Below are 9,452 nucleotides of genomic sequence, written 5' to 3'. Positions count from 1 at the left end.
AAATACCCAGACCCTACGGAGCAGGGCTCCTTTGAAATTTACGGCAATGTCAAAGGTGGATGGTGAGACCTTGCACCTGAGGCGGTTGAGGTTTCCGCCCGTGGGAAAACGGTCCTGACCCAGAGGCCCAAGGCTCGGGCAGGAGACCTGGCGGAGCGGGGGGGGCCGCGCGGCCGCGGGGGCGGGGGCGGGAGCGGGCGGCCGGGATTGGCCGGCGCGGGGGGCGGGGCCGCGGGAGGAAGAGGCGCAGCCATGGCCGCGGCCGCCCGCGCCCGGGTCGCGCGCTTGCTGAGGCAACTGCAGCGCGCAGCGTGAGTGCGGGGCCGGCGGGCGGGCGGGGACCGGAGGGTGCCGCTGTGCCCACGCAGCCCCGGGGTGTGGCCCGCCCGGCCCGGAGCATCCTTCCCGGGGCTCCTGTCCAGAAATTGGGGCAGGGGTACCGCAGTGCGCGCCGGGCCGTGCGCCGGGCGGGACAGCGTGCTCACAGTGTGTCACGCAGCCATGCACGGCACGCTGAGGCAGGCTTTACTCTGCTTGTCCTACCGTTAAGGAAACTTAAGGCCCAGAGAGGACAGCGCCTGTTTCCACTGGTAGTGCGCAGTGGAGAACTTGGCACAGTGACCAAGACAAATTCATGTACCGACCAAGAAGCATTGGTGGTTCAGTGGTAGATTCTGGCCTCCCGTGTACCGACCAAGACATATGTATTGGTTGTTTGCCATGTGCCAAAAACTGCCCTAGGTGCTGGGGATACAAAGATGAAAGACTCGGGGGCAGTTTAAAGTCTGGTGGGGAATCGCATGAGGAGACGGGTAAATCAGGCCTGTGCGGAACGCAGCGGACAGAGGGTGTGCAAGAGAAAGGTGGATGTGAGAAATCACCAGGAGCTTCACTCCCTGGCATGTCCAGGGAGGCAGGGTATTAAATGTTATGACATGTCTGACTCCCCCTCCAGCAGTGCCAGCTACATAGTAGCCACCTGATAAATACAGGCTGAGTGTGCAACACCACAAGTTGACCTGGGAAAAATGGGAAATTTTGAGCTAGCAGGTGGAGATAAATAAGGGGAAAGGAGGGGGACTAAGGGATTTCAAGCAAAGGGAGGAGCAGCACCAGAGGCAAGAGATGTAGTTCCAGGATCTAAAAGTAATTAAAGTCTGGACCTCCCTTCATAGGGGAAGGGGAGGATGGAGAAGACAGATGGTGAAAGACGGTAAATAAGAAAACAGCTAACACTAGGCACTTACCACGTGCCAGGCACTGTCCTACACACTATCATGCCCTGTTACTAGTAACTCTAATCCTTACAACAACTCTGTGCCACACTGTGGTGTTATCCTCATCTTACAGATAAAGAAAGAAGGCATGGAGAAAAATAATTTGTCCACTAACACACTAAGCAAATGGCACAGCCATAATTTGAACCCAGATATTCTGGCTTCACAATCCTTGTTCTTAGTCCTACGCTAAGGAATTTTAATTGTGTCCTGTAGATAATGGAAAGCTATTGAAGCAATAGTTCTCACTGTGAAACACTAATACCTTGAGATGCCCCCACGAAAAAAGAATCCCATGGCCAAATAAGTAGGAAACTGCTAACCGCTGCATCACCCTATGGAGAGTCAGGATATACATCAGCACACAAAGGGCTCTGAGAAGACCTGCAGAAAAAAAAAAAGTTTAGTTTTATTTAAACTCTTTGCTCTAAACCTGTGTCATCATAGAACTCTTTTTATCTAGCAACACCATTCATATCCCTTGGAACCAGTGTCACACGAATGTGTTTTTGGAATGGTTGCACAACAAAGGAGTGTGGCATGATTAGAATTATGTCAGAGCTTTCTAGTGGCAGTGAAGAGTGGAGAGGAAAGATTAGAGGTAATTGTAGTGCTCCAGCTAAAAAGGCATGGCTTCAAGCACCAAGGAGAGGCAGCTAGTATCGATGGTAGATATGAGAAATATTGAGGAGTTGGTTAGAATCAGTAGGATTTTATGTCTGATTAGTGAAACAGAGAGAGAAGTTGAGGTTTCTGGCTGGGGCATCGGGTGAACAGTGGGGCTGTTTACCAAGATAGGGACTGTAAGAGGGTGAGCTTTAGGAGGAAGATGATAACTTTAGTCTTGGGCATTTTGAGTTGGCCATGCCTCAGGTACATCCAGATGAAGACCTCCAGCAGATAACTGAATATATTGTTCTGGAGTTCAGGAGCAAGTTGGGAACTCATCCATGTGTATAGAGGACAGCTGAAACACGGGTATGGAAGCAGAGACCTTGGCAAACTGTGAACCTGAAGAAAAGGGCTAAGGATGAAGTCCTGGGGGGCACTGTTAGAGCAGGAGTAGCAAAACAGTGCTTTGTTCTGCACATGTTTATTTTTTTAATATAGTAAGCATTTAAAAAGTGGGAAATCTCAGATAAAAATCATGGGAAATTGGGAAATGGCATCATTGGGCCCACATTTCATCTGGGAAAAGTCTGCAGGGGCTAAGGTGGAGTGGAGGCCACCTCCTTTGGACAGAGTGAGCACTCCAGCTTCCTGAGAGACCCCGCTGCTGCCCACCATTCACTCCACACAGCAGCTGCACTGACAGCTCTCGCCTCGCTGTTACTTACCTGCCAGCCTCCTTAGGTATTTGGATTTGCAAATGATTTGCACTTTGAATGGAGGAAAAGCATTAAAGGATAGGAGGCAAGGCCAAAGAGGTGGGAGAAAGCCCAGGAGGAAGGACATCACAGTCCCTGCAGCTCTGCAGTGTCCTCATCCCTGGGGCACAGCAGGGAGCAAAACAGCCTCACAGCCCTGGCGCTTACGTGTGCGCCTGGGGCAGGTGGGGTGGACAATAAACTAGTGAGTAAAATTTAGAGTATATTAAATGTTGATAGGTATTAAAGAGAAAGTAAAGGGGGATGGGGTGTTGGAGGAGGGGATGCAATTTTAGAGAAGATGGTCAGAGAAGACCTCACTGTATTAGTTTCCTATCGCTGCTGTAACAAATTACCATGAACGTGGTGGCTTAAAACAACACACATTTATTTTCTTACAGTTCTGGAGTTCAGAAGTCCAAAATCAGTTTTACCAGGCCCAAATCAAGGTGTCAGCTGGGCCACACTCCTCTCAGAAGCCATGGGGGAGAATCCATTATCTTGCTTTTTCCAGCTTCTAGAGCTGCACTCCTCGCATTTCTTGGCTTGTGGCCCCTTCTTCCATCTCACAGCTCGCAATGTAGCATCTTGATTCAGTGGTCACATTGCCTTCTTCTGTGTCAAATCTCTCCAGCCTCCCTCTTATAAGGGTGCTTGTGATTACATATAGAGCCCACTCAGATAATCCAGGACAATCTCTCCTTCTCAAGATCATTAACTTAATCACATCTGCAGTCTCACTTATATGCACCATATAAAGTAACATTCACAGGTTCCGGGAATTAGGACCCTAAGATCTTCAGGGGCTCAGCTGACCACACTCACTGAGAAGGTGACTGCTTTGGAAAGACCAGTGGAGGGAGGGAGTGAACCACATGGCTCTCTGGGAAGGTAACCGGAGGTGCAGCATACCTGGCATTGTGTCAGAAGAAGGTGACTGAAGCAGAGTGAGCGAGGGGGAGGTGAGATCAGAGATGTTGGGGGCCAGGTGGTGGTGGCCAAGGATGACCCCAAGGTTTTTTGGCCTGAACAACTGGAAGGATGAAGTTGCCATTAAACTGGGATAGGGAAGAGGCTCTGAGAGAAGAACAGGAGCTCGGTCTTAGGCAGGAAAAGGAGATGTGTAATAGGCACTCAAGCAGAGATGTCGAGTAGGCAGGTGAAGCTGGAGTTCAGGAAAGAGGCCTAAACCAGAAAGATAAATGTGGAATTCATCAACATAGAAGGTATTCAAGGCCATGAGACCAGGTGAGGTCCCTCAGAGAGTGAGTGTGGACAGAAAAGAGAAGGGACCACAGGCTGCACCCGGGGACCCTCCAGCACGCAGAGTCAAGAGCATGAAAAGAAACCAGGCCAGGAGCAGCCAGTGCAGTAGGAAGAAAACCAGAGAGCAGTGTCCTGGAAGCCAAAGGATGACAGTGTGTCCAGGGAGGAGGGAGTGAGCAGAGGATGCTGCTGACAGGGCCAGTAAGGTGAGGACTGAACTAGGAACGGAGCAGGGTATTAGCAAGGTGGAGGGCATTAGTGACCTGGTGAGCTTCTCAGTGGAGGCGTGGGGCAAAGGCCACTCAGAGGACGTTCCAGAGAGAATGGGAGAAGAGAAATTAGAGAGAGCAGGTATAGTCAGCCAAAGGGAAGGAGAGGTGGGGGCAGCAACAGGAGAGGGAAGAGGGACAAGAGAAGGTTGTTGTTTGTTTTTAACATAATATAGGAAAAATAACATCTTCATGCTGATGGATAAGATCTAATAGGAGGGAAATTTTGATGATGCAGGAGAAAGAAGAACTGCTGGTAGTGATGTCTGATGAGCGGGACTGAGATTTAGTGCGCCGGGAGGGGGGTGATACCAGGAGGAAAGCCAAAATGACTGGGCCAGAGCCAGAAGGTGGGTAGATGAGGGGCTTGCTCTACATGGTTTCCTCTGCTCCTCAGAAGGAATGCAGAGAAGCCCATCAGTGGTTTCAGGCCATCCTGAGAAGGTGGGGGAACCCACAGCCTATGCTCCCTTCCCCAGGTCAGGCTCCGTGTCTTGTTACACCAGGAAAAAAAAAGAGAGAAGGTCAGGGGATTTTAAATGTCTACACTTATTTATTTACTCATTCAGTCAGTCAGTATCAGGAGCTTACTTTGCACTTGGCACTGTGCTAGCTGCTGCGGATAAAGCTGTGAGAAAGGGTACAATCCAGAGGCAGGTGGAAACCAGAGAACAGCACCAACAATACAGTGTGGAAACAGTGTTAATGGGGAGGGAGGCATGGATACTAAGGACCCCAGAGAGAGGGTGTCTGTCAGGGCCTTGGGCCTAAGAGAAGACCCACACGGGGGAAGTGACATCTGAACTGACACAAGAAAGAAGACTAGTTATTCAGAAGAAGGTGGGGGGTGGGGAGGATGTTCCAGGCAGAGGAAATAACAAGAACAAAGTTCTGGGCGAGAGAGAGAGTGTGTGGCCCATTCAAGGAAAAGAACAAAGTTAATTTTTCAAGAGCTCAACCCCGGACATGGAGGGCCAGGCTGGAGAGATTAGCAGGGCCAGTGAGGCAAGGCCAGGTCTGAACTTTATCCTAAGAGCCATGAGGAGCCATTGAAATACTCTTTTTTTTTTTTTTTTTTGGTGCGGAAGATTGGCCCTGAGCTAACACCTGTGCCCATCCTCTATTTTCTATATGGGTCACTGCCACAGCATGGCTTGATGAGTGGTGTAGGTCCACGCCTGGGATCTGAACCCACGAACCTGGGCCGCCAAAGTGGAGCATGCCAAACTTAACCATTAGGCCACCAGGCTGGCCGGATTGAAGTACTTTTAAACAAGGGAGTGACATCATTGGAACTATGCCTCTGACCACAGTGTGGCCAAGGTGGAGCCAAGAGAAGCCTGTTAGGAGCTCCATAGCAACCCAGATGAGAGATGACACGGGAACTAGAGAGTGGCAGAGGGCCCCAGAGAAGAGGGTGCATTTGAGTAGAGAAATATTTGAGGCCTTGATGCATGGTTGTCTATAAAGGGTGAGGGGTGAGCCCAGGATAGAACCCAGCACTTAAGGAGTGGGCAGAGTGGAAAAGGAACCAGAGAAAGAATAACTCACCCTACCCAGGGGAGTAGCGAGTCCAGGAAGCCAAGAACAGTGGTTCCCCTACACAAGGAGGGGGTGGCTCACAGTGTTCAATGCAGTGAGAGCAAGGGGCTAGGAGGTCTGAGAAGTGAGGATACAGCAGGAAAGCTGGGACTTGAGACAGCAGCCAGATTTCAGCCAAGCCAATGTAGGCCGGAAGGGTTAACCAGAGAGTGAGCAAGCCAGAGGGGACAAGAGGTTGAGAGTTTTAAGCATGAAACTCTTAAAAATGATGACACAGATTGAGTGAGGGGCAAGACTAGGAAATACAGGACAGATGGAGGTCCGGAGAAGGCAAGAGGGGATGGGATTCAAACCACAAATAAGAAGGAGTAGAAAAGAATTGAGGTAGCCTCAGAGCTTAAAAAATAGAAAATAAGAAGAGAAGGGGAGAGGGGTGAAAAGAAGCCTGTGCGCCCACGGTCCTGCGCGTTGCAAAGCTTTCCGTTTGGATTTGTTCTTCCCTTTGCCTCTCTTTTCTTGTCCTTGGAGGGCGGGCGTAAGGCAGGGAAAGCCCTCGAAAGTAAGGCCCCCCTGTGAAGTACAGCACCTTGGCCTTGCCTCCTTCCCTTTCCCCGCGGGAGCCCGCGCAGTGGTTAGACCGCCGGATGCTCTGTCTCCGCGCTTGGCGTTCCCAGCGGCGCCCACCAGGTGGCAGCCGTGACTCGTGGGCGCGCTCGCACCGCTGCCCGCGTCTGTTTGACTTCGCAATTCGCAGTTTTTGAGATCTTGACCGCTATTGAGTTCAACCCTTTTGCTCCCTTCCCCATCTTCCCCCTCAGATGTTTTCATTCCAAATTTGATGGGGGGAAGGGGAGGTATGCACTCACGTATCTGCTGGACGCCCCCCCCCCCATGATAAGGTCCCAGTGGGATAGCGAGCAGGAGAAAGGGGAGCCAGAGAAGGGACTGTCCAAGCAACAGGAGGCGGCCAGGACAGGGAAGGGATACGGCAGCCAAGGGAGGGAAAGTTTCAGAAAAGGAGAACGTGGAAAATCTGTGGAGAAGTGGACTGAGAACTGGGAAGAGGTGAAGGGTTGGGTGAGATGTGAGCGCAGTTTAGGTGGCGGGTGAGGGCGGACACGCCCGGGGAGGGGACCAGCACGCGGATCCTGAGCGGCGGTCGCTGCAGCTTGGCAGAGAAAGGATGGAGGCGCGAGGTGGTGACGAGGGAGGCCTGCAGGCCCAGTGAGGGCTTCCTGGAGGAAGGGGCCCACAGGCTGTTTGAAGAAAAATTACAGCCCTTGATTGAAGACAATGGGAAAATACAAGGAAAGTTCCCAGGTTGTGGGGGATGGGAGATAAAGCGCGAGTAGTTAACCTTGGGTCAATTTGGTCAAAGCTCCTAACCTAGTAAGATCCCATCTTAAACGTATTTATATCCCCAGAGTGCTCATCTCTGCTCCCCGCAGGCAAGCACTTACTAAGAACCGCCTGAATAATTCGTGAAAAAATGGTCCTACAGCCCTGGAAAGATTGAGTCAACTTTTCGTCCATGGTGATTTCTGGGGGGGGGGGGGTTCTATTGTCCAGTGTTTGCCAATAGCTACTACTCTGATAGCATCTTAAGACTAGAATGCATTGTGAGTTATTTTAAGGCTTCTTGTCTTTTGGTTTTCTAGTTTCACTTTCCATTTTTTTCTATCTTTTTTTTTCTTTTCTTTTCTCTAGATGCCAGTGCCCAACTCATTCTCATACTTACTCCCAAGGTAATAACCCATTTTGTATTTTTAAACTAGCCACAATTTCGGTATCCACGGTTGGCACTTATAATACGTTTAGGCAAAGTGTAAAGCAAGAAAATCAGTATATGTGAGAGGAAGGTTGATGAAAATGATTGCCTTGTCACTTGAAATTGATAATATGTAGTTCTAATTATATGATGTTAGCTGAATATATGCTGCTGATTATGTGTTTGGCTCAAACATATATTTAATGCTATTTATAATGTTTTTCCATTTTAAATAGAATTATTTGCCAAAGCTAAAAGTGGTGGCACTGATGTTAAGATTGTCTGAGTTCATCAAACAAACTTAATCAAGATGAAATCTTTCGAAGGTTCTGATACATCTCAAAAAAGAAAGAGGCTAAAGAACAAGGTGGTTCCTTGAAGGAAAAAACTTGTTTCTATCAATTTTTAAAATAACGTTCTATTTCTTAATAATTAAAAATAATGACAAACGTTTTCAGTGCCCACAAATGTCTTAATCTTTACCAACTCCATTGTCCATAGAGCAGCAGGAAGCTCATTGTGGCTTCAGTGTGTCCTCAGAATGTCACATGAATTACTGACACAAAAACTGCTTTCACCTCTTAGAAGAAGAGGTCAAATCTAAACTGTGAGGCAAGAGATGGAAAGGGGGGGCCTGCCCCCACAGGATCCGAAGCACAGAGAAGCCTGTTGAGAACAGACAGACTAACTAACTGGGGGCTTTTTCCCAGCCCACAGAAGGGTGTGGCTCACCCTTCAGGACAAACCTGGGGACCTCGTGGTCGTGAATGGCCATCCACTAGTCAGAAGCCCAGCCTTTCAGGCCCTCATGGACATATGCAGAATTTAGTCTTCAGCTGGTTTTCTCCAATTCTTAGTTGGTTTCAACAAAGAATCAGTAATTTCCTATTTGAGGGAATAAAATTAATAATTTAGAAAAAGATAATCTCACCATTTTGTAAGACCCAATTTATGTCTTTTCCAAAACTTTAGTAACAGGAGTAATAGATTATTTCTTTAAAGCCTGTAGGGATCAAGAAATTTGAATTTTAATTAAGGATACCTTTGCCCCCAGAGAACTGAACGTAGATTATTGTCTAGCTGTAGTCTCTTTTTCTCAAAAAAAAAAAAAAAAAAAAGTATTGAAAATTGTTCTGTAGACTTTTTTTCAATATTACAACTGACCAGGACTACAATTAAGTAGATACAAACAAGGATAAAATTCATTAAGTGGAGCCCTCTTGTTGTTCCAATATGACAGAAAATCATTTTTGCCGCAATAAAACCTGATACTTTGCAAAGAAATATCAGTTTTAAAAATTTTTATTAAATTTCACAAAGAAAACTAAATTTTTCATATGTATAAGCTTGAAAAATATAAATATCTTACTGTGATAAGTAACCTCTGTGGGAAAAAAATCTTAATTCAAACAAATTATTACATTTGCTAAAAGAAATATAAGCAGGACTCTAATTAATGAATTTGCTGATAGTTGTTCTCTAACAATAACCCAATTCTAGATGGTTTTTTTTCTAGAAGATTTTTGCACGTTACATTTTCAAAAGTATATTTTAATTTCAGTGGAGAAAATATTTTAAACAACTTTAGTTTCATACAATCAGCATCGTTAGCATTACATTCTCCTAAAATGCAGGATTTAATTTTAATTCGATATGCAACAGTGAAACCTGCAAAATATATTTTCAGCTTCAAGGGATATGCTTATGTTCACTGATGGAATACCAATTTACTATCAAATAACAATATTTTTGCTTTGTGTTTGAAGCCTACTCTGATGCTAGTTTTTTACATTTCTAGCTCCTGGACTTCCACCTGGAAAAACAACTGATTATGCCTTTGAGGTAGATTTAATCAATCCATTCTTTTATGAATGACCTGAAAAAAATACAGCTAGAGTCTTTTGCTAATGCATTATTATCTCGTTGAAATCTGTTATTAATTGATGTTCCCTAATCTCGTTGT

The 9,452-nt window shown here is 47.1% G+C and overlaps 1 protein-coding gene across 5 annotated transcripts in view; it reads left to right on the top strand.

Annotated features, from left to right (window-relative positions):
* The first annotated feature begins 251 nt into the window (after positions 1-251).
* Positions 252-9,452, top strand: part of ADHFE1 (alcohol dehydrogenase iron containing 1) — a 35,224-nt gene continuing 26,023 nt past the window's right edge. For all 5 annotated transcript variants that reach the window (XR_015549246.1, XM_087420497.1, XM_004435748.3 and 2 more), the window contains exons 1-3: positions 252-311; positions 7,429-7,466; positions 9,288-9,331. Coding sequence is in view for 4 of the 5 variants with exons in the window: in XM_087420497.1 (XP_087276623.1) it covers positions 253-311; positions 7,429-7,466; positions 9,288-9,331 (141 nt within the window). In the remaining variant the exon portion in view is untranslated. The remainder of the gene's footprint in view (positions 312-7,428; positions 7,467-9,287; positions 9,332-9,452) is intronic.

Source organism: Ceratotherium simum, chromosome 31 (genome assembly GCF_057802395.1).
Source record: "Ceratotherium simum simum isolate JZ-2026a chromosome 31, ASM5780239v1, whole genome shotgun sequence".
Lineage (NCBI taxonomy): Eukaryota > Metazoa > Chordata > Mammalia > Perissodactyla > Rhinocerotidae > Ceratotherium > Ceratotherium simum.
The sequence above is the reverse complement of the archived record's forward strand: the minus strand, read 5'-3'. Positions and strand labels throughout refer to the sequence as shown.